The sequence below is a fragment of the Erythranthe guttata genome, chromosome 3, assembly GCF_056151865.1.
Source record: "Erythranthe guttata isolate IM_541 chromosome 3, IM_541, whole genome shotgun sequence".
Lineage (NCBI taxonomy): Eukaryota > Viridiplantae > Streptophyta > Magnoliopsida > Lamiales > Phrymaceae > Erythranthe > Erythranthe guttata.
The window spans coordinates 1,134,777-1,158,817 of NC_142535.1; the positions used below are offsets into that span (position 1 = coordinate 1,134,777).

Consider the following 24,041-nt stretch of genomic DNA (forward strand, 5'->3'; position numbering starts at 1 on the left):
TTGCCTCGAACCGTGCTCACGTTCCGCTCCTCTGTGAGGTGGATATGGTTGTTGGCGTAGAACTCGCGGACCAATGATAGGTTGATCGAACCCTCCGGTTCCAATAGTGCTTGCCACCCTCGTCGTAAGAATTCTTGATGTAGCGGGGCAAATTGTGGAAGAGTGATCTCGTAGGCACGCTCCGTTACTAGTTTCTTCCCCTTTTGCTTCTCGAAACGAGCACTAGCGCCTTCGACACAAAAAGCGTCATCGTCGGGGGTCGGAATTTGGTCGGTCTTCTTGCCCTTCCCCTTGCCTTTTGAGGTGCTTGCGCCTTGAGAAGGGCCCTCCCCGTCACGTCCTCGTTTCCCCATACTTTGAGAATGCTTGTGGAGGAGATTTGGAAGTGGTTGGTGTGCAAAATTCCCCCCAAACTTGACTTGGGCAATTCGTCGAACACCTTGTGGGCGTTCTTGGTGGAATGGATTTTTGGAGACAATTGCTTGTTCTTGAATCCTCCCTGTGCCAATCAACAACAACTCACTTAGATAAGTAACAATATGTGTGGATTTGGTGAATTTTCAGTGAGATTGTTCAAGAAAATCGAAAAATATTGAAAAAGGGGGGTTAGGGTTCGAATTAGGGGAGAAGTGGGGATTGGAGTTGTGAAAATTGGGGTTTGGAAAAACCCCTATTTAATACGCATGTTTTTCCCATCGGACGGCCGTGCGGTATTTTGGCCTACAATCCGCACGGCCGTGCCAAACTTCAGAATTGGGCAGTAGCCCCTTTTAATCTCGGACGGCCGTGCGAGATTTTGGCCTAAAATCCGCACGGCCGTGTGAAATGCTGATTTTGTCCAGTAGCTGGGTCCGATTCTCGCACGGCCGTGCGAGATTCCAGGTCTTTTTCCGCACGGCCGTGTGAAAAGTTTCGATAATTCCATTTAAGGCCCTGAAAAATAAAAACTTCTTATTAGTGCCCCTAAAACTTTTTTTTTTTTTTTTTTTTTTTTTTTAATAAAATAAAATAAAAGCAAAACTAACAAATTTAAAATAACAAAAAAAAAAAAAAAATAATAATAAAAAAAAAAAAAAACGAAAGCTCGGGTTGCCTCCCGAGAAGCGCTAAGTTTACAGTCTTCAGCCGGACTTTGTCTGCTTCTTTGTTCAAGCTAATGTGACCGAAGTCACTTGGCGATTGCATCCCTCTCCCCAATAATGCTCGTTTGGTTCGTTAGGTGGCCACATCCACCTTGCACGTTCATCGTTGTTATCATCCCAACTCTTTTGACTGTCCCTCGGCGGAGTTGAAATTGAACTCGCACAATAAACTTGCTCCGTCCGACTATCTTTTCCGCCACCATCTCCTGCACTCAAAGATCCTTTCCCATGGTCTAAGATCAAAACGTCAAAATCGTCATGATTTGTAAAATCCACAAGATCAATAGCATAACAATCATTATCATCACATGGATTTTTATTAGCGCTAAAAACGTTAAATTTGATCGTTTGATCGTGCACTGTCATTGAAAGATCACCACTAGCACAATCTATTAGAGTTTTCGACGTGGCTAAAAACGGCCTTCCTAGAATAAGAGGTATCTCCCTATCTTCATCTATATCAAGTATAACGAAATCCACAGGGAAAATAAATTTATTCACTTTCACTAGCACGTTCTCTAGAATACCTTTTGGGTAAACTAAAGACCTATCGGCTAATTGAAGGGTTATAGCCGTTGGTTCAATCTCACCTAACCCAAGATTTTTGTAAATGGAATAAGGCATGAGATTAATGCTAGCACCTAAATCAATGAGCGACCTAAAATTTCTACCTCCGATAGTGCAAGGGATAGTGAACTTACCTGGATCGCCGAGTTTTTGTGGAAGGGGTCGTACAAGAATTTCACTGCATTGCTCCGTGAGTTGGATGATCTCATTCCCTTGCAATTTATTCCTCTTTGTTACGAGCTCCTTGAGGAATTTCACCCACTTTGGCATCTTTTGGATGGCTTCGATAAAAGGAATATTGATGTGGATTTCCTTCAGCTTGTTCAAGAATCCTTGGTGCTCGGCATCGAGCTTCTTCTTTTGAAGCTTTTGAGGATATGGGACTTGAGGGACTCGTGAGATCACTGTGGGAGATGGCGGTTCCTTGCGAGTTGCTTCTTTTTCCTCAATCTCATTCGGCTCCTCGATTACCGTGTTTTGCTTCTCCTTTCGTGGGGCCTCCTCCAATTGTCTCCCGTTCCTTAAACTCACGGCGTTGCACTGCTCGACGTTGTTCTTCCGAGGATCTTCCGTGTTTGATGGCAGTGCTCCCGATGGCCTCGCTGTTAGTTGGGTTGCAAGTTGACCCATCTGTGTTTCTAAATTGCGGATGGAGGCTTGGGTGGTTGTCATAAACTGCGCCAAGATGTTTGCGAGATCTCCACCTTGAGGTTGGGCTTGAGGCGGATTTTGGAATCTGGGCGCTGGTCGTGAATAATTAGGCGGTTGACCTTGAGGTGGTGCTTGCCTTGGTCCTAGCTGATTTCCTCCCCACCCAAAGTTAGGGTGATCCTTCCATCCCGGGTTGTACGTGTTGGAGTACGGGTTCCTCTGTTGTCGGTTGGTGTCATGCACATAATTCAGAGACTCCGTTTCTTCTACGCGCTGGTCGGGAACTTGGACTGCATGGACTTGCTGAGTCTGCAAAGCAGCTACTTGCTTCGATAGCTTCTCCAATTGGGCCGTGATTGCAGTGACTCCGTCTAACTCCAAAATTCCTCCCGTCTTGACTGCTCCGCTATTCGACCGGTCCGATGCTCGCATGTATTTATTTCTGGCGATTCGTTCCAAGAGCTCGTATGCTTCGTCATAGGTCAAGCTCATGAACATACCTCCAGCTGCAGAGTCGAGCACTGTCCTCGAGTTGTCTTGCAGTCCATCGTAAAATATTTGCAATTGGCGCCACTCTTGTAGTCCGTGATTCGGGCACCTCCTTACTAACTGTTTGAACCGCTCCCACGTCTCGAATAATGCTTCACCAGCTTCTTGAATGAAGTTTTGAATTTCTCGCCGGATTCTCTCAGTTTTTGCTGGGGAGTTGTATGTGTTCATAAAAAGTTGAGCTAGCTGGGCCCACGACGAGATGGAGTGCGGTGCACGAGTTTGCAACCATTCTCGGGCTGCTCCTTGTAGGGAGTGCTTGAACAGGCGGAGTTGCAGTGCTTCGGGTGTTACTCCGTTCATCTTGTGCGAGTCACACGTTTCGAGAAAGTTGACCAGGTGAAGATGTGGATCTTCGTGAGCCAATCCGCTGAAAAGACCATTGTTTTGGAGCATCGTGAGGAGTCCCGCTCGAATCTCGAAATTGTTGGCTTCAATGGGGGGCTGCTGGATGCTTGATTGGAACCCATTGAGTGTCGGGACGGTGTACTCATGCAATGCTCGTTGACGAGGCGGTGGATTAATTAGCTGGCGTTGCTCTTGCTCGATAACGACATCCCCTGCCGCATTCGGTAGGCGCCCTTGGACACCTCCCCCACGATTATTCTCGTCTTCCATCGTTGCCGGAGTGTTTTGGGCTAACCGTTGATTTCTCCTGGCTTGCCTAAACGTTCGCTCAATTTCGGGATCAAGAGGTAGCAAGCTCGTGTCGTGTCCTCTTCGCATAAAAAGTACCTAAAAAAAAATAAAAAAAAATAATTAAATAAAATTGAAAAAAAATTGGCTGAAGTAAGAAAAATTGTTCAAATTTAATATTAGGATAAATAAATAATTTAGCCGTATTCCCCGGCAACGGCGCCAAAAACTTGTTGGGTGCTAAATACCAACACGCAAGTGTACGTATCGCAAACAAGTAGTAAAGTAGACTCGTGAGAGTCGGATGTCGATCCCACAGGGAATACGTAAATTATTTAATCCTAAGTACCAAATCCTAACAATTGTGATTTTTATCCAGCCTACGCAAGGTTGTCAAATTAATTAACTAATAAAATTAAAATAATTAAGAAAGCAATTATTCACGAGAAAATATCAATAATAAACGGATCTAGGATTTTATCTTCCCCCTATGCGATAATTCTTCACCCAATTAATCTCCTATTATGCAAGTTATGATTCTCGATTATTAACCCAAGACACGAAATTATTCATAACCAGCTGTCGCTGCGCTATAAACCTATTATTCATAAAAGATTCACTATATGTCTATGCAAACCTAATATAAATAAAGCATTAAATAACAAGTCTCGCAAACGGCTACCTAAGGTATTATATGTATGTCTACGATAATACATGCAATTAACACACGCATTCGGTGAAAAACTACTCGAAGGCTCTTCTATCCCTGTTCTAATTATTAAAACGATCTGTCAATCAATTCTAACAATAACAAATAGCAACATAAGTTAGCTACGCTCATGCACTAAATAAGATCAAGATAGAAGAAATAATCGAAGAATTAAACTTGCATAAAGTAGAAAAATAGGTTCGAATCACCACATAGGGTTCCAATAAAATCCTAGAATAAAAACTTAGCTACTCATGTTCGTAACGAAAAGCATAAGAAAAATACGAGAATTCATAAATTTAGAAAAGAAAAGGAAAAAGGAAAACTAGGATGAAGAATCGTCAAGTCTTCGTCTTCGTTCTCTTGCTCCTTGATTGCGTGTAGAAAAGATAAAAAAACTAAAAACTAATAATAACGATAAAAGGTAAAAGATTAAAAGATAGGTCTAATTGTGTGCTTGTGGCCTTTAAATAGGGTGCAAAACTATAATAGGGCGGGTTTCCTTGTGTAATTAAACTTCCTTCACTGCGCCAATTCGACCATCCGGACGGCCGTGTGAGATTACGCTTTAAAATCCGCACGGCCGCGCGGGCTTTAATTCTGCAGAAATCTGATTTTTTTCACTTTTGGCCCACTTTTTCTCTGAATTTGCAGTTTTCACCCCAAAAGTTGTCAATTCTCCAATTTGCACCTAAAATACAAATAATAGCCATTTTAAGCACCAATTATCATTAAAACACACCAAAAGCTCCAATTAAAAGGTACAATTAAGTGTATAAATATACACTTAACAGTAGGGCAACGGGTTGGTAGGGCAATTTGGTAAAAAAAACCCACCCCTAGATAAAGATTGTTAAGACACTCGAATATATGTATAGATTGCTACATGCATCACAACTAAGAGTTATGACCTCAGGGGCTTAGTTTCAGTGTTTAAGTGAAATCCCTCGGCGCTCAAGTCAATCTTTGAACTGGCAAGTTCGGTGAATTTTGTCGATTTATATTTATAATTTATGAGAGATCAAAAGTATTTTGAGTCATTAAATTTTTGGACTTAGAATAAAAAAAAAAAAAATCTGAACGTGACTTATAAAATACAAAATTTATGGAAAAATATTTAGTATTTCGAAAGGGTCTTTAAAAATAATTAGATCGAATCAAAATTTCCTATATATATATATTCAATTCCAATTATAAAAAGAAGAGTAAATTACGACCACCCATGAGGTAAGATTAAATTACGAAAAATCCCTCTTGTTTGGATGGTTACAATCACCCTCAACTATGAATTTTCTTACACGTCCACCTTTATGGTGTCAAACATAATCTTCTAGATTTTCTGGAATGTTCTCTAATTTGTACTCGGTTTGTGCAAAAATGTAGTTTCTGATACACCACAATTTGATATATACAAGCTAAAAAAACACATTTTATGATCACATTACTTCAAAATGTGGAGCTCAAATGAGAAAATACGGGTACAAAATTGAGAACATTCAATATAATCTAGAAGATTCCGCTAAATTTGACAGCGCAATGGTCGACGTGTAAGAAGATTTATAGTTAAGGGGTGATTGTAATTGACCAAACTAGAGGGGTTTTTTCGTAATTTGACCATACCTCCGGGGTTGGTTGTAATTTACCCAAAAATATATAATTTTGGAATAAAAAAACAAATAAATCGCTATATCAGTTATCAGATATTAATAGCTTGATGAGAAACAAGAAAAAAACAACTTCCATTTTCCATATCAACAACATTGCTTCATGCTACACTTCACTCCATTCCACTCCAATTATATACATACATAGATACATACAATATTCATACATGTAACATGTATGTATATACGTAGGCGTCGATGTATTATACATACATCTCATGCAAACACGTTCAGCCATTAAATTAATTAACTCGAGGATCTGGATTAAACTGAATTTTCACGCCGAAAATTCAAAACAGGTGCGTTATTTATCCTTAATTTTTGTTTATTTAGTTTTTTTCTCACAGTAGTGTGAACACGAATTGCGGAATTTGATGATTCTGTATATGGTTAGATACTTAGATCTGTAATTTGGTGAGTAATTGATTTTCGGATTTGGGGGAAGAAATTGAATGCTGTGATCTGGGTAAAATTGAGAGGTTTTTGGCATTTTAGATCTGATTTTGGTGGCCGGTGGGTTTTAAATTATACTGAATTGTTGATAAAATTGGACGTGATTCTGTGCTTTAGATATGAAAATCTTGCCAGAGAGGTGTTCAATTTCAGTAATTATTACGATTTTTTATCGATAATTTGGTAATCAAGTTTCTTTTTATATATATTTTTTTAAATCCGAAGATTTCACTAAATATGACATTTTTCATGCTAAATCCTAAATGTTAAAATGGGTTGAGTTTGGGTTTGTTGTTAATCAGTAGCTGGAACATGTAATACGAGTTACGTTCGGTTGAAATCGTCTAATTGCGATGGTATGTATCTATGCAGGAAATTTCTTGAATTGAATGTGGTGGTTCTGTTGTAGCTTTATGGACCGATCAGGGTAAATCGTCACCGCGTTGGACGGTTATAACAAGAATAATAAATAAATAAAGGGGAAAAAATGCCGTCGACAAGCAAAGCAACGAGCAAAGCTGATAAGAAGGCTACAGTGGATGCGGCTGCATGGGTATTCAACGTAGTCACTTCAGTCGGGATTATTATCGTCAATAAGGCGTTAATGGCTACTTACGGATTCAGCTTCGGTAAGTCCGTTTCCCTCTTTCCGCAGCGCATTTACTTTTAGTTTACATGATCGAAGTTGAACTATTACCCGGTTTCTGAACTATAGATAACACAAATATTTTTGTTGAGAGGTTTTGTGTAGGCTTGTTAATCATTGAGGATATGAATGCATGCAGTATAGGATATTTATTAGACTACCGAACACCTTTTCGTGCTATTCTTGTTCCTACTTTTAAATAAGTATACGACACTGTCGGAAGTTGGACCAGAAATTAGGGAGTTAAAGATCCATCCTGTATTTTTAGTTCCGTTGTGTTTGAACAAATACGTTTTCTTCTTTGTTCGATGCAAAGACATAGGAAAAACCACTTTGTTTCGTTATACTAAATTATAATCAACGACCAAAATCTTTGCTGTTTTTTAATGGTGGACTTGGTGTCGTAATTTTTTTTTTCCAGTTCTTTTTTTACTTTCTGTTATACAGTAGAACCTCGATAAATTAATAACCTCATTTAAATAATAAATTATCCCTGTCCTGACTCGGTGAAAACGTATTAAATTATTAGTTTGATAATTTAATATTTCGCTGAATTGATAGAATTTTGCTAGTCCCAACTGAATTAATTTTTAGAGGTTTAACTGTATTGCAACAACCTGTGCAGCTACGACGTTAACCGGTTTGCATTTTGCTACCACAACACTGATGACGGCCGTCTTAAGGTGGTTGGGTTACATCCAACCTTCTCATCTGCCGTATTCCGAGCTCCTTAAATTCGTATTCTTTGCAAATTTCTCTATTGTTGGGATGAACGTCAGCCTAATGTGGAATTCAGTGGGATTCTACCAGGTAAACTATAAAAAGGAAATAAATAAAATCGAGAATATTTGGAAACTTCTACGGGTACAATTTCTAAAAGGGTCATTTTCGTCTTTTGTACTATCAGATCGCAAAGCTGACCATGATCCCGGTATCCTGCTTACTGGAAGTCGTGTTCGACAAGATCCGATATTCACGAGACACGAAGCTTAGCATCTTAGTTGTTCTCCTCGGCGTTGCAGTTTGCACAGTTACTGACGTGAGTGTTAACGGTAAGGGATTCATCGCTGCATTTATTGCAGTTTGGAGTACGTCGCTTCAACAATACGTAAGTTATACACTCGATATTTTAACCTTATTATAAATAAATAAGAATTTATATATCTATTATATGTATATATATGTCGAGCAGATAAGAGGTTGATCAAATTTCATAACCGTGGATTTTGGTTTGCAGTATGTTCATTATCTTCAGAGAAAGTACTCCCTTACTTCCTTCAATTTACTCGGGCACACAGCACCAGCACAAGCTGCATCACTATTGTTGATAGGCCCGTTTCTCGATTATTTGTTGACAAACAAGAGAATCGACGCCTTTACTTTTCATACGCCGTCTTTGGTAAGTGCTCCACAATGTGTATAACTATTCACTTACTTATCGATATTGAGTATCTTGTTGAAAAAACATATTATCGAATTCTTACGAGGTACGTTTCACAAATATATATATCTTGATTTTTCTACAGGTGTTCATGATCCTGTCATGCACTATTGCGGTGGGAACTAATCTAAGTCAGTTCATCTGCATAGGCAGATTCACGGCTGTTTCGTTCCAAGTACTCGGACACATGAAAACGATCCTAGTATTAATCCTAGGATTCTTGTTTTTCGGAAAAGAAGGTCTTAATATACAAGTAGTTATCGGAATGGTTATTGCAGTTATTGGAATGATCTGGTACGGCAATGCCTCGTCAAAGCCAGGTGGCAAAGAAAGGCGCAGTTCGAGATCCGGTCAGCAAAAACTTGCGGGATCTTCGTTAGAATCTTCCGATGTCGATGAAAAGGTATAAGTATAATAACACTTTATCTACAGTTGAAATTTAGCATACGAAAAAGATAGCGTTGATTTTGTATTTCTTATTTATTTATTTATTTTTTGCTCGGAAATTCATGTTTCCTCAAAATTAACCTTTTATAAGTAAGCAACCACGAAGCAGTTTCGAGAAAATTAACAATTCTATACATGTAACGAAATCGAATCGATTTTTCAGTTGAAGTTATTTAGACGATAGAGTCGGAGGAGTCAATTGTTCTTTCTTCTTCGTTTCGATTCTTGGTCTTGTCTTTGTTATTCGGATACATGAGGTACATTTGTATTGCTCCGACTGCACAGCCAAATCCATTCGTTATCTGGAAAAGTAGTCGATTATTTAGTCGGCTGATATTACAAAAAAAAAAAACAAAACAAAACAAAAATCACTGTATTTATACGTACAATCATAAAATGGTCTAGTCTAAGTACGGCAAAGGCAAACCAGAATGCCCCGTTCAAGAACATCAACATCGAACTGTAGAATGACATGAATTCCACGTCTTTTGTTTCGATCACCGAGACCTACATTTTATTTTCGTTAAAAAAATCACCAATTAATTAAGAAATATCATTAAAGTAAAAATAAAAAATACCATTAATTATATGGCAACAACACGAGATACTTACGAGTGATAAAGTATAGAGAACCATGGATAAAGCAGTGGCTAAAGCTCCGGTGAATAGCGGACTAATATTCCCGGGCATTGAAAATGGAACAAATATACTAGTGAGCACAGCGACCGTTAAAACAAAGAGTTCTCCTATACGTTTGTCTAATATCACGTCTTTCGGTGAAAGAAACATTAATATCATGATATAATGAATAATGATGCCACAATATATTGCATTCGCAACTAAGGCAAGCAAATTCGATGACCAGGATGCATACCTATTCGACGACAAACGCAAAAATCAACCAATTAGAGAATATATTTTGTGAATGAAATTATTGTTATTCATCTGTAAATAATTAGGGAGAAAAAAAAAAACGCACGTACACCATACAAAACATGCAGTTCATATACGCCAACAAATACGGGGTTACCGATAACTTTTCCGACGACCTTTCCTCCACAGCCCTTAAGATAATTTTCCTATTAAGAAAAATTTGGGAATCATTGAACATGAAAGTCGAAGAAGCGTAAAAAAAAAAAAAAAAAAAAAATCGATTTTCGTGACTTACATCGGTGTGAAGTAAAGAAGTACCCCCGGCACGATTCCTGTTTCGTGAAAAAGGACAACATAATCTCGGAGAAACAATATACGTAAATAGAATATAGTAGAAAAAAGAAGAAGAAGAAGAAAAACACGTACCGGCAAGTCCAACCGCCACCTTAGGGTCATTATTTATAATAGCTAAAAGATTCTCCATATATGTATCTGTAATAATAATAATTTAAAATTTAATTATTGAAAAAAAATTCTTAAACCAAACATTCATCAATGTTTGTTGAAGAAATTTCGTGACGAAATATTATTGATAAGCAAATATATGTATATATATGGAGTTTTAATGGAGTAGTTGGTATTTTAATGTTTCCAGAAATCCTAGTATAAGCATGATTATTATGAGAAAATGCTATTTGCGGTCACAAAATTGCTATTCGCAGTTTCTAACAAAACCCCCCAAAACTTTTAAAAATATCAAAAACCCCCCCAAAACTGCAAATAGCAAAAAAAAAGAAAAAAAAAAATTCGAAAATTCGAAATCAAGCTTGAAGAAGGGTTGGGCTTCGATTTTTTGATGTAATTTCGACTCTTATATGTGTAATATGCATTGGGTAGGTCGATTACGGGACCAATTTCATGTTAAAAAGCCCTACAAATCGATTTGTAGGACTTTTTTTTTTCGCAAAAAAATGGTCGAACGCCCAAGATGGGCGCCCAAGACGTGTACGAACGCCCGTTCCGGGCGTTCGTACACGCCTTGGGCGCCCATCTTGGGCGTTCGACCATTTAAAAAAAAAAAAAAAAAAAAAAAAAAATTTGCACTGGACGCCCAACTCGGGCGCCCAAATGCAGCTTGCACGCCCAACTTGGGCGTGCACTGCATAAATGGGCGCCCGAGTTGGGCTTTTACGCGTTTTGGGGGGGTTTTTGGATTGTTTTGAAAAGTTTTGGGGGTTTTAGTGTAATAAAATACTTTTTTGGGGGGTTTTGTTGAAAACCGCAAATAGCAATTTTCAAACCGCAAAAAGCAATTCCCTTATTATGCTTATAGAGTTATAATTAAATTATAGGACAAATTACGAAAAAATCTTTTTTGTTTGGGTAATTACAGCCATCTCCTTTCTTTTAAATATTTTTACATAAAATTAAAATTTATGTAATTCGGTTATTTACCGAGCTAAATCGTATATTCAGTTCGGTAAACGGTATGAAATATTGGCGTACCGAGATTTTGGTTGAGTTTTACTGATTTAACATCCCTAAATTTATCTCTGGAGGGGTATTTTCGTAAAATAATGCATAATTGAGGAGTGACTGTAATTATTCAACAAGACGGGTTTTTTCGTAATTTAACCATAACTCAGGGATGACCGTAATTTGCTATATATATATAGATTCACCCCTTAAATTATTATATATTAATATATATATATATATATATATATATATATATATATATATATATATATATAAATGAAAAACCTGTAAAAACCTAATGGAGATATGGTGTTTCATCAAATTTATCAGAGTAGCAAACACTTCCTCACCGTCTTCTGCCATTCCTTTCCCCCCTTTCTCCTTCCGCCACCGCCGGCGCCGGCAGTAACCACCACCAAATCGCCGCCCTCCTCCTCCTCCTCCTCCTCCGCCTCCCCTCTCCTTCTTCCTCGCCCATCCGCCTCTCTCAATTTCCCTACCGACGAACTTGCTTCTTCTGCAGAACAAAAATACACGAATCATCAAGTTATGGCGTCGACTTCAAATCCAGTTCCTCACACTGACACGGGGAACAAACCTAAATCACAATTCAATTCAACAGTGAGCTTGTTTAGTGTATTAATTTACCTTATTAGGTTATTCTGTTGTTGAATGTTCTTCATTTTTTTTAATTATTATTAATTTAATTTTTGGGGAAAAATTGAAGGTGTGTTTGACTGATTGGTGGTTGGTTAAGACTGAAAACGAGTTCGAAGCGAAACCGCAACTCGCAGTTGCTGGTTTTACTTCTCGAGAGTGAGTTGATTCCTTTTTTAGTTTGTTCTGTCGATTTTGTGCTACTAACTCAGCTTTATGCAACAAAAGTTTCGAAATTGGATGAAATAACTCGGAGTCACTTTGGCTTATAAATAGCGAAAACCGGAGTTCCATTTCTGGTTCACGCAACTGAAAATGCAATTTCGTGAACTCTTTAACAATTCTAAGAGATGCTTAAATTCTTCTGCCAAACATTTAGTTTTGTGATTTTAGTTTCCTTCTACCATGCTCTTCACCATTTCATGCGCCATTAGTCCGACTTAGAAAAAGACTATTTTGCCCTTTGGCCTCGTCTTCCCCAATCTTCCATTTCTCCTTCGATAATGTCTAAATCTCATTTCTTCTTTTGGAACTAATATATTTCATTGTAGGCTTTGAACTGATTTACATCGAAGCCGATATGTACTGTTAAAACACGAAAGATTTTGCTAAGTGCGTCCGATATTCTTGTATAGAATATATTATGGACCTCCTTTTTTTAATTACTGTTTCAAATATTAGCCCGTTCAACTTGTCAAATCTTCACCTTTACTGTAAAAATCTTGGTTAAAGAATTGCACGATTTATCTTTTTTCATAATTTATGTATATTGGATTATCCGTGTCTAATGTTATTTATGTGGAAATTACTTGTCTCAAAATGACTGTAACTTCCTTTCTTTCGTCTAAAAACTGTAACTTATTTTTGCAATTTTAAGTTCTTTTTTTCTGAAAGGGTTTCATCTATTTTATGTGCTATAGAAAACAGGCCATGCGAGTCTTTTCATCTGCCTCGATTCTCAAGAGATATGATATTTTCACTATTGAAACCACAGATGGAATATGTGTTATTCTCAAAGGTTTCATAAACAGAGATCGCACGCTAGAAAACGGTTTTCCATCTGATGTAAGTTAACAAACTATCTTCTCCTGTCTTTTAAATTTGGTGCATTGCATTGCATTATTTGGTTAATGTTCATACGTCCTCTCATTGTAATTGAAGTCGAGATTTCCTCATTTAAAATGGTTAAAGAAATACACCACTCTCTTGTCTTTTCAACTGCTTCGGCTGTAATCTTTCCTTAATGCTTTTAATCCTGGTCCGATATTAAAACGGACACGATTTTCCGACAATAAAAGATGTTTTATTCCACAAACATAGTTGAAGTTAAAAACTTTTTGTATCTAAAAGGACTTGTGTAATAGGTGATAGTATAAATGTATAATATATGTTGGGTGTTATAACAGTGAACTCCAAGACAATTATCTTTCTTCATGTTAAAAATCACTGTTCATTCCGGAGATTCTTACATGGCAGAAGTTAAGAATTGTACCATAACAAACAATCAGACAGAGCACTGAACAGTGATCTTGTCCAGAAAATATTTCATGTACGGACACTAAGTATTCAGTGTTTTGCAAATATGTTAGATGCTAACATGCTGGAGCACATTTCTGACATATAGCAAATCCGTATTCCGAGTACTCGAATGGCATATCTTTTAATAGGAAGTGCATTTTTTTATTTGCAAAAAGATTTGTACAAAAAGCTGTTAATCTTGAATCCTTTCTGTACTGCAACAGGTATTTGACCATTTTCTTTTTGGCTTTCCTCCGTACTGGAAGGAGTATGTGGAGAATTTCATGGATAAAGAGTCGAGCCCTAATGAAGTTTCGGGATTTAACATTTCTAAAGTACAATCGCCGCAATCTCGAAGTACACCTACCAGATATTAATTTAAACCATTTGGATGCTGTGTAATTTGCAGAAAAGTAAATTCAGAGTTCTAATTTGATGATTTACCGAATTTTGCAGCAATGGAGGCTGAGCAACCACGTGTAGACAATCTTGAGAAGGATTTAGGATCGCAAGACAAAACAGATGTCAAACGACAAAGAAAAAACAAGAAAAAAAATTCTTCTGCAGTTTCACCGACTAAAAAATCCGACAGTGTAATTAGTGGTTCCACTGTTGAAAAGGACTCTTATTCTGTAGGTCCCACTGTTGAAGATCTCTCGAATTTGGACATGCCGGTGAATTGTGAGACGAATAAAATGAAGTCAGTAAACATCAATAATCCAGCTGTCACTGATAAGGTTGTAGAAGGTTCTAACATTCGTGGTACTGGAATAATTTTATCTGCATGTCGTTTTCGTAATAAGCCCGAGAATGAAAATACGATTGCTAACCCGAGGAAAAGGAACAAGAGCTCATCAGAGGATATTTTTAGTCATTCCGAGGGTACAGTTTCCACGCGTTCAATGAGTAATTTGAAAATGAAACGGAAGAACAATCAAACATCGGTTAGAATGTCTGTCGGTGAAAAGATCTCAAACTGTATTTCATCCATGGGACCTAAAATAGTAGAATTTGCAGATGTTGATTGCAAAACTCGAGACAGAAATATCTGGGATTTCGAGTTTAGTGAAGTACACGAGCCTACAGATAAAATTTATTTGAGCAATTTAGATGCTGGTTCGGTTATAGATAAGTCCGAGCAAATTTCTCGAATGCCAAGTAAGGATAAGGACTCGAGAAAGGTCAAAACTGCAGGCAGAAAGAAGGCAAAGCACAAAGCAACAGGGTCGTTGAGTACTGTTGCTTCTGCTAATAATCAAAAGGATAGTGTAATTCCTGATGTCAATTGTTTATCTGAGAAGACAAAAGCATCGGCTACGAAGACCAGAAGAAAATTAGCATATGTAAGTCAGCTTTTCGATAGAGCATATTCTACTTAACTATGTTCTAGTTATTTATACTGGTTATTATTGGTTTATTTTATGCTTCAGATTACAACTGAACTCGTTGAGTACGGAGTCAAAACTACTAGTTAGTTGTTGGAATTTGGAAAGAACATGCTTGTCATTTTTCTCTCCCTTGTGTTGTAGGAAACTCCTAGCAAAGAAAAGACGAAAGTACCGATTGCTTCACCTCAATCTTGTACGAGTGTCAAAAGATCTCGATCGGGTAATTATATTTCCCAAATCTTTTGCCTTTCAGTTAAATAATTAGCAATCAAACTGTTTTATAACTTTTTCAATTTTCTTTTGCCGGTATTTTTTTCAGGGAGATTACTGACGCCTACCTTGGAGTTTTGGCGCAATGAAAGGGCAATATATAAGGTTGTTTGTCTTAACTTACTATGCTTACCTGAGTTTCTGATTTACCTTCTTTACTGTGGAGTGGTTAATTAGTTAATAATGCCGTTAAAAGTTCATGTAAAACATCTTTTTAAGTCTTTATTGGATGTCTGTAAATCATTAATTGACAATCCATAAGGAAAATTGTTCGGAAAATATGTTTGTTGAGAATTTCATGGATGTGCGGAACAATTAATATTTAACAGGAAATTTGCATGCTTGACTCAATTATACTTTGATCAATGTAATAACTTTATTCTTGCATTATGTTTTCTCATGTTATAGCATTTTGTTATAACTGGTGAAAAATTAACCAAATTTCTCGGGCAAATTTCTTGACCCGAGCATAAGTTTTTTTCGTCTTAATTACCATGTTTGGGTTTTTTAAAAACTCGTTTTGTTTAGAAGTGATATGAAATGTGTAACGCATTTCAGGATGGAACGATGACCGGCATCGAAGGCATGCAGCAGCCATAACAGCAGATACAAGGCATGAGCGGTAACTTTATGAGATGAAATTAATGTATGCCACAGAGAAAGAGAAGGCAACTAACATGTAGAGTTCACGACGACTTTTTGGGTACAGTGATAAGGTATGTAAGATTCAGAAATAGATGCTTATCTGAATGTTGATACTTAGCTTTTGCTTGTAATATTATGTTTTTAACTTATGTATATGAATGTGTAATATATTTTTGTGTTTTGTTTACTTGTGATGTTTCCGGTTATTCCTTTTCGTATTTGTATGTGCCTGCATTCTTTTTAATCTTTATTGAATTTATTTCCTTTCTAGCTCAAAGACGAGTACTTGTATTGACTCCAATCGTATGTATGAAAAAAAAAATCCCAGAAGAGAGAGAGAGAGAGACTCTTAGAAGAGACCAAGTGAACTGAATTCCATATTACACAAACAGTGGAATAAAATTGAATAATACCTTGTCAAATAAGAGGTATTGAAGATAGACAAAGTCAGTGTATCTATTGTTTTTAAGTTCAAACAAACATTAATCAATACCTGATTCAAACCACAGTGGAACTATACCCTTGGCTTTATGCCAATTTATCGTCACATGAATAATTGTAACCCCGTCTTGTCCTTCAAAATTCTTACAAGTATTCAAATGGAGATAGTACAGCCTAATTCCTTTGCAGCACTATCAACAAACTGAACGGGCAAGCCAGTTACTCGTCTGCTGCGTGCTTCCCAAGCCAAACACTTTTCGATATCAGCTTGCCAATTTAAGTGATGATGCTGACGTGGACTATTGATGCTATTTGCACCGGCCGTTTTTGTGGTGTTTGGTTTTCTTGAACCGGCATGGAGAATAGCACGAAGAACTGAAGTGCTTAGAGCACGAACATGAGCACTCGGATGAGATACACAACGAACTGTGGCTGGCAGGCGACACTGAAATAATTGATCAAACTGTGTTAGCGGTGATAAAAAAAAAAAAAAAAAAAATCAGAAACTGGAATTTTGAAAATTGGATTGGAAAAACATTTTCCGAAACTAGAAATTTTCAGAGAAATTATAATTTTAGAAAAAAAAATCAGAATTTTAGAATTATTTTTGGCAATTAAAATAGGATCGGAAATCAAAATCTCAGATATATTCAAATTTTGATATAAAAATAAAATCAGAAAACTCGGGAATCGGAAAATTTCGGATCAGAGTCGGCGGATATCAGAAATTCTGTTCCGACTTCACCCCCCACTCACTATGGTTGATGGCCATTCAATCACATTTTATAGGCAAATGAGATTCCATTTCTACCAAAATATGTGTACTGTCTCTACGTAAATACCGGGTGTACATCACGCTTCTTAAGTGGTACTCTTCAGTTTATTTTTATAGAATTTTCTGGATTAAGAGCACCAAGTAAAATATCAAGAGAGCTATTCTTACCTTCAATAGATTTGTAAGGCCATCTGCAACTGTCAACCCCGATTCCCCCCATTCAAGCACCGGTTGAATTGCTCTTGCTGTAACTTCCAACAGCTGTCCAATATTTTTTTATGAGCAAATTATAATATACAAACAATTCACTTAAAAATGGATGATTTACAAGACAGGTCTGAATATGTTCATTACCTCAAGCTGTGGTAAAGTGCATGCTTCTCCATCGACAAGCATTCCATCTGTGGCACGAAGGAGGAGATCTGATGCACTAGCTAGAACTACCAACGACTCTGGGGTTTCGTGATTTCTCATTAACTCGATAATCACTTTCACGATTCTTTGGTTGACTCTCCACATCTTTTGACCAAGGTCATCGTCTTTTGCTATCCAAGGTTTCAGTTCCCTCTCCGCCTAACAAAGTCAGCCAATAAAGTGATTATAAAAATGGTATAAACTTGGTAGAATTTGGCAAAAAGTATTTCAAGCAAGAAAGAATCTCGACCTGAAGAACGACAGCTGTTGCAGCTTTTGCTGGTGTTGCTGATACTACATTGCAGAGTGCAGCGACGACCTGTATTAATAAAGGAAATAAAGTAATATATTAAATCATGCTTTAATCAAAAATTTAGGAACAAAGTATCACACGAAGTTGATTGCATTTTACCTGCCTCCATCCTTGCTGAGCAGACGTGCTTTCTGCACTTGGTTGTGTTTCGGGTGTTGCAATCAATTTGTGCCAGAGAAACGAAACAACAGAAAAGCACAATTCTTGCTTTTCTGCAAGAACAGATCTTAAAAGAACTTGTGCACTGCAATTGAACCCTATATGCCTATCGGTCGTCAAAAAGTTGGCCAAATCTGAAGCATCTGTAGGCAAAATTGCTATCCCTTTGCCCATTTTACATCTTTCCGCTTCGATGGAATCACCCTTTCCATAACTGACTAAAGCATCACATGGCAATAAAGATGGTTCGCCCGATTCTAAGTGGCGACAGCTAGCGCAAGTAGAAGGTACTTTCCCATGAAAGCATAAAGGAGTTTCCTTCGATAATTGTAGGTATGCCTCCAGTGGTTCTGCTTTGTTTACTATGGAGGCGACAACTTTGCTGTGAATATCAATTAGACTGAAAAGGGAAGATGCCCTCGAGTGAATTTCATCGTCCCACTTGCATTTTGTAAAGATGGACAGAGCACGCATGCACGCCTTTGAATGTCGGAACAAATCGGAAACATGAGCTGCAACCATAGCGGCAGCCACTATTTCATTCGAACTGTAATTCCACGATGTGCCGACTGAAGATGGTTTCAACGAAAAAAGTGCCTCCAAAATCGCTAATATTCGACGACTATGATAAACAGCTGCTTCCATACCACTTCGCAATCCACTCGATATATCATTCGATTTTGCATCTATTTGAATTCCTTTTGAGATCAAGGGAAAGAGCTGTAGTTCACACGATAAAGCACAAACAGCAGCGATGACATAAGAATCAAACGCTGCTACAGGCCCTTGTTTCTTTCCCTGTTTACTTTCAAGTTCTCTTTTCTTCCCATTGACTACTTTTAAATCGTTAACCACATTTTCCGAATAAAAGTTTTCAACTTTAGGGTGCTGCGCTTCGTGGCTCACACAGACAGTTAACACGACAAAAAGAAGACGAGAAGCAAGCTCTATAGAAGCAGTTGACTCTAAGAACAGTGAGTGGACCATCGTACGAAGCTCAGCCACAGCAAGATTCTTCGATGCAGACCCAAAAATGTAGTTTGTTTTTCGAATTTGTTTTCTAGAAGACTCGTGTGGGAATGTTCTCTGTAGAATTGCTTCAACGGTGGCCACAAATATCTTCATAAGACTTGTCTCGGATGGACTTCCACGAGGAAGATACTCGAGCACTTTAAGAAGAGGAATGTATAAATTCCATGATAATAAAGGAGGCTGTAAAGGCGTTGCAACTATGATTTCGGGTAGATCTACAGCCGAAGAACTTAAAGGAATCAAACCATAAGCAGCTTCCCATATTGTACATATTCTCCACTCAACCTCTGGTCCATGTGCACAAAGCATCGAGGCAATTCCTTGTGCAGTAGCTTCTACTGTCGCTTCGGCAGGCAATTCTCTTTGCTGAAAAGTAACATAAATATTTCAGTTAAGATGATCGGATAATTCGAGGAAGATGTTATATAGTGACTGAAATATTCAGTACCTGCTTTCTTTCTGATGAAATATAACCACCTAGAGGTTCGTGTTGAACTTCAATACCATCAACTTGTCTCAGTGGAGGGAAGAGTAAAGCTGGTTGAGAAAGTATTCGAAAAAGTAAAGCAGCTGCGGAATCTGCAGCAATTCCAGCTCGCATGGACATTGCAATCCCGATTGCACGCAAGAAATGCAAGTGCATCCAATTCCTTGGAAGCTTCATCATAAAAATCAGGGCTTCCATATGGTTAGTCAAAATTGTCCAACAGTTTAATTTTCTAGGATGCTTCTCATTTTACAAAAACAAAAAGACAAAAAAAAGTTGCAAGGAAATAGATTTTACCCTCATGCCTGAGGCATAGTCTTCGGCTGCTCGAAGAAGTTCCACTAGTTGGACAGCAGCATCAAGTGCATCTGGAGCCCAAGAAGGTGGAGCTTCTAGCAGTCCCAGAAGCAGCCTTTGTGTGGCACTCGGACTAGCAATTGCATAATATCTAAGACACAAGAGAAAATTAACAAGATTACACACACACACACACACACACACACACACACACACACACACACACACACACAAATAAAAAAATTAACAAGATTATTAATGTACTCTAGCATCTGAAAAGGAAATATCAAAAAACGAACCTATGAAAGAGGCGTGCATAGGGCTCAAGTGCTGGTAGACCAGCAACTAGATGCTCATCCATGGGTGTGGTTGGAGGAGGAAGAAGAAGTGCAGGGACAGCGACAGCTGTCAACGTAGCAGTTTCATAACGAGCAACTTCCTCGTCACATACACTAAGAATTACGCCAGCGCCATTGGCAACGGCCCACCTTGGAGTTGATGGCATAAGCTGGGGATGCTTTCCGGAGCCACGAGAAGAAGACACTGAGATAATATTTAAGTAATAAGTGTAGTTGTGAATAAATCGAAATAAGCACATCTTTTTGCTACAAACCCTGAAATACAAGGCTAAAAGTTTAAATACAAAAATAATATCATATACAGTTTAACCTCTATAGAATAATAAACCCAGGACTGCACAATTTTATTAATTTAGTGGAATGGAAGGAAATAGTACCAGCATCAGTGTATAATCCAACAAAAATTATTGTAAGATCCTTCCAAATTTTCAAATGTTCAGATCGTCTAAGAATATTTATTTATTTTTATAAAATTTAGGGAGGAGAGACCTTTAGTAACTAGTGCTTTTTCGGGTGCAACATTAATCGCAGATACTCTATTGCAAATTGAGTTCGAACGTACAGCATAAGAATTTCGGCAACAAGAATAAGGCGGCACATAACTATTTCTGATGTGGAAACACTTAATAAGAAGCATGTGTATTGAAGATATGTTGAGACTTAGACTGACCAGTCAAAGGTGGTTTCAATTCTCCAGCTGCATATTTTCCCATGACACCTCCGCACCTACAACATATATTAAAAAGTCATATTAATCCAAGAAACTAGCTATGAACTGTAGTTAGCAAATATACATATTAGGAAGCGTCCAGGCTACCAGAGACCACAGACTAACAGTCACTATAGACTAACAGCTTTATATGTTTATTTGACTTGATGTAAAGTCCCATACATTGATTGAAGCTTAATCCCTACCATGAATAAACGACACCAGTATCAATCGAATTGAGGCTTAAAAGATCAATTTCATTTAGCCTCCCCACGTTTATATGAAGCTTAGGCTTTTGTTCCCATTAATGAGAACGTAACTAAAAGAATGATGTGGGTTGGACGCGTCATCAGGCGGTTGACAGAAAATATCTGAAAATTTTTCAAGCTGGAAAACAACTATCTAGTACATCAGAAAAGAAACGAAAGATTACATATGCCGATTGTTAGAAAATTTCTTTTGGGATACACCATTCAATGGCTCAACCTATTTCTTCAAATATCAAAGCCAAATCGAGAATCAGAATTACTCGATGATACAGTGGTATAGAGACTTTGGTCTTTGAGTTAGATGATGTCGGGAAAGTTTTGAAGTACTTTATGACTATCATGAGATCTGATTTCAGTCTAACTCCTCTCATAACCAGACACTGAATTATTCAAGCAAAACTCAATCCACCACAATACAGACTTAATCAAGCTATTACACATCACCATCCGATCTCTTCAGGCTACCAACTGATCAGACATCTGTTTAGGTGAAAACCTGACGAATCGCCTAACTTAAAAGTACCTCTAAGAATCTAAATTGAAAAGTTGTAGTCAATACAGCAAGCAAAACTGAAAACCAAAGTTGGTCAACATGAAAATTGGGTATGTAGATAACTTTTGGCCTGCAAATGCTATATATATCACTGACTTACCATCGAAAATAATCACTTCTTACGCCAAGAGGTGCTGCAAGTAATATATCAGTTATCCAGGGAGACAATGGCCTCGTAGTTTTCCTCTCTGGCTGTGTGGAAGGCAAAGAAGGTTCTCCATCTGTTGACATACTAGTTGAAGCATGGTTCCCACTGCTACTTCTATCACCTTTGTTTTCCTGGCGTTCCAACTTGTATATGGGTCTGTTGTAGTGAGTCAAAATCCTCAATATTTCCCCACATGCAAGAGCCCACTGCTCGGAATACTCATTCTGTAGGGAAAGATGATAGTACTGTTATCGAGATTCATTTTGAATAACTAAAAACAATTCAAGAATTCTATAAAAGTAGTGAAACAATAAATATGTAAAAGTACAAAAAAGATTGCTCCAAACACATTAACTCGTAGTATTGTATGAATGAAGAAAAATCAGAGTGAAAAAAGCAGTAAATTACTAATACTATCTAGATACCTCGCTCTTGGGGCTAACCAGAGAAATGAAAGAAGCAAAGGGAGGACCACTCTTATCATATTCGAGCGTACTGTCAATAATACATGAAATGATCGGGTGAATAACAGAATGCCCATGCTCTGGGTGGTGAAGAACGAAAGTTGCTGTAAAATGAAGCAAACATACAAGTCAAAGTACAGCCTAAAAAACCACCGTGCACCAATTCAACAATGATATAACAAGGTACCAAGAACATCATCAAAGAGTCTGTTCTCCTTTGATGGATACCGGCTTCGGATCAGCTGCAGAACCAGCACATATTACAAATTAGAAACTTAGCTTAGACATAACAATTCAAGAGAAACAAGTAAACTATGAATTTGCAAGAAATAAAAAGTTATCTCATAGGGAAAAGAAAACACCTCTGCTATCTCATCAGGAAAATGTTCGGAGGTGAATTGGCCAAAGTACTCAACATAAGCAGTAATTTGAGCCTGCGCAAAGTAGAAAATTTCTTACAAATAACCGAATCTGAAAAGAATAAAATTCAAGGGAAGTCTAAGAACAGAATCTACGTACATAAACTCTCAAAACGGTAAAAAATATGGTAACAAAAAGGCTAATCTACACTACGCACTATTTGCGAAAAAAAGTAAAGGACAAGTGAGAATCTGAATATAAGAAACCACAAACGCTTTCAGCTCACAATCAAATGTAGGGCAATACTACAATTTATAAAATATTGCTTGTTTAATAAAAGAAATATAGGGTAACCCAAGTCATCTTCAAGGCAAACCTTCCGTTGATCGGCGTCTTGTGGAGGAGGCCAAAACAATGAGGATAACTGCAAACTGTCGATCCACTTCTCATTTGATGTTGCCATAAACTTTTTATTTAAACAATATCGGAGAAGTACGTCAAAGCTAGAACCATATAAGCTTCTACCAATCCAGGATCAAAATACTGTAATTCAGCATTTCATTAAACCCAAATAAGAAAACTGAGCCAGGTATCGATGAATTGATGCTTCAAAGCTTCCAGTCAAATATCAAAAGAAATATATTGCATGTAAACTGCTCGTTGAAAACAATTCAGGGGTACTGTTCTTGATTGTGTCCTGCAAAACCAAAAAATTACCGCAATCTCAAATAACACTCTTTATGATGTAGTGGAAAAACAATGAACAACTAGACGACATAAATAAACCGACTTCGATTAAATACGACAGCTCAATGTCAATAGCAAATTAACAGAAAACAAAGTTCCATTACCAACTAAATAGCTATACTTCATAAGAACGAAAATCAAATGAAAATTCAGCCAAGTTCAATTCAACCCCTTTTTAAAAAAAAAAAAACTCGAATCCTGAAATTTTGTGGGGGAAAAAGAAGTAACGAAAAGATACAACACAAGGTTGCACCATTCCTTAGAATTAAAAAAATGACGATTTTCGAAATAGTCATGGATTTACTCCTTATATACGAAGAACTGAAAAGAAACACATATCACTAATTACATAAACTACATCTAGAAGACCCAAATAATAATTATTACAGAAGAGACAAAATCAAAAAAAAAAAAAAAAAAAAATCAAGTAAAATAACTGTCCTTGTAACATACGATGAGCTAAATTAAATCATAAAAAAATATATGTATATTATGTTTGAATGAGCATAATTTATCAAGCTGTTCTTCTTTCAAAAATCGATCAATTCTTAACAATAATTACGCATTTTCTGCATCTAATAATTTCTCCAAATAGAATTCAACATCATCAGCCACTAATATTCAACTACGAAGATTAATCGCATACAAAAACTTACAGCAGAATTAAAAATACAAAAAAAAAAAAAAAAAAAAAAAAGAGGATCCATACCTGAATTGAGTTCTTACGGAGATCTCCGACGAATTAGCATAAAATTTGATTCTCGTTTCTTCTAATACTG

The 24,041-nt window shown here is 37.3% G+C and overlaps 3 protein-coding genes and 1 long non-coding RNA gene across 4 annotated transcripts; 2 read left to right on the top strand and 2 right to left on the bottom strand.

Moving 5' to 3' along the window:
• Positions 1-5,937: 5,937 nt before the first annotated feature.
• On the top strand, positions 5,938-9,124 carry LOC105965924 (UDP-rhamnose/UDP-galactose transporter 6). Its single transcript, XM_088815362.1, has 6 exons — positions 5,938-6,217; positions 6,744-7,000; positions 7,643-7,827; positions 7,925-8,125; positions 8,255-8,416; positions 8,544-9,124. Exons 2-6 carry the CDS (start codon positions 6,859-6,861, stop codon positions 8,865-8,867), a joined length of 1,014 nt encoding a protein of 337 aa, XP_088671488.1. The 5' UTR covers positions 5,938-6,217; positions 6,744-6,858; the 3' UTR covers positions 8,868-9,124.
• LOC148771468 (uncharacterized) lies at positions 9,115-9,795 on the bottom strand. Its single transcript, XR_016030188.1, has 3 exons — positions 9,518-9,795; positions 9,293-9,412; positions 9,115-9,207 (listed from the first exon to the last, which is right to left on the bottom strand). It is a non-coding gene; the product is annotated as an uncharacterized LOC148771468 (long non-coding RNA).
• A 1,727-nt stretch (positions 9,796-11,522) lies between these two features.
• On the top strand, positions 11,523-15,922 carry LOC105965914 (uncharacterized). Its single transcript, XM_012990462.2, has 8 exons — positions 11,523-11,878; positions 11,985-12,073; positions 12,835-12,979; positions 13,657-13,789; positions 13,889-14,775; positions 14,962-15,040; positions 15,140-15,195; positions 15,649-15,922. The coding sequence occupies exons 1-8, from the start codon at positions 11,564-11,566 to the stop codon at positions 15,688-15,690; spliced, it is 1,746 nt and encodes a 581-aa protein (XP_012845916.2). The 5' UTR covers positions 11,523-11,563; the 3' UTR covers positions 15,691-15,922.
• Positions 15,923-16,115: 193 nt separating this feature from the next.
• Positions 16,116-23,212, bottom strand: LOC105965913 (protein GIGANTEA). Its single transcript, XM_088815363.1, has 14 exons — positions 22,892-23,212; positions 22,518-22,589; positions 22,343-22,397; positions 22,117-22,259; positions 21,644-21,915; positions 20,683-20,738; positions 19,953-20,196; positions 19,654-19,804; positions 19,318-19,527; positions 17,778-19,235; positions 17,616-17,684; positions 17,306-17,524; positions 17,120-17,212; positions 16,116-16,621 (listed from the first exon to the last, which is right to left on the bottom strand). Exons 1-14 carry the CDS (start codon positions 22,976-22,978, stop codon positions 16,331-16,333), a joined length of 3,420 nt encoding a protein of 1,139 aa, XP_088671489.1. The 5' UTR covers positions 22,979-23,212; the 3' UTR covers positions 16,116-16,330.
• Between the last annotated feature and the right edge of the window lie 829 nt (positions 23,213-24,041).

Excerpts from the sequence above, each read along its gene's own strand:
- LOC105965924 (XM_088815362.1), top strand. The coding sequence starts at position 6,859 with ATGCCGTCGACAAGCAAAGCAACGAGCAAAGCTGATAAGAAGGCTACA. Across the intron at positions 7,828-7,924 it reads ATTCAGTGGGATTCTACCAG|ATCGCAAAGCTGACCATGAT; the intron begins GTAAACTATAAA and ends TTGTACTATCAG. Across the intron at positions 8,126-8,254 it reads GTACGTCGCTTCAACAATAC|TATGTTCATTATCTTCAGAG; the intron begins GTAAGTTATACA and ends TTTGGTTTGCAG.
- LOC105965914 (XM_012990462.2), top strand. The coding sequence starts at position 11,564 with ATGGTGTTTCATCAAATTTATCAGAGTAGCAAACACTTCCTCACCGTC. Across the intron at positions 13,790-13,888 it reads ACAATCGCCGCAATCTCGAA|CAATGGAGGCTGAGCAACCA; the intron begins GTACACCTACCA and ends CGAATTTTGCAG. Across the intron at positions 14,776-14,961 it reads CCAGAAGAAAATTAGCATAT|GAAACTCCTAGCAAAGAAAA; the intron begins GTAAGTCAGCTT and ends CTTGTGTTGTAG.
- LOC105965913 (XM_088815363.1), bottom strand. The coding sequence starts at position 22,978 with ATGGCAACATCAAATGAGAAGTGGATCGACAGTTTGCAGTTATCCTCA. Across the intron at positions 22,590-22,891 it reads AAGACGCCGATCAACGGAAG|GCTCAAATTACTGCTTATGT; the intron begins GTTTGCCTTGAA and ends TACTTTGCGCAG. Across the intron at positions 20,197-20,682 it reads ATTGAAACCACCTTTGACTG|TGTCTTCTTCTCGTGGCTCC; the intron begins GTCAGTCTAAGT and ends ATATTATCTCAG.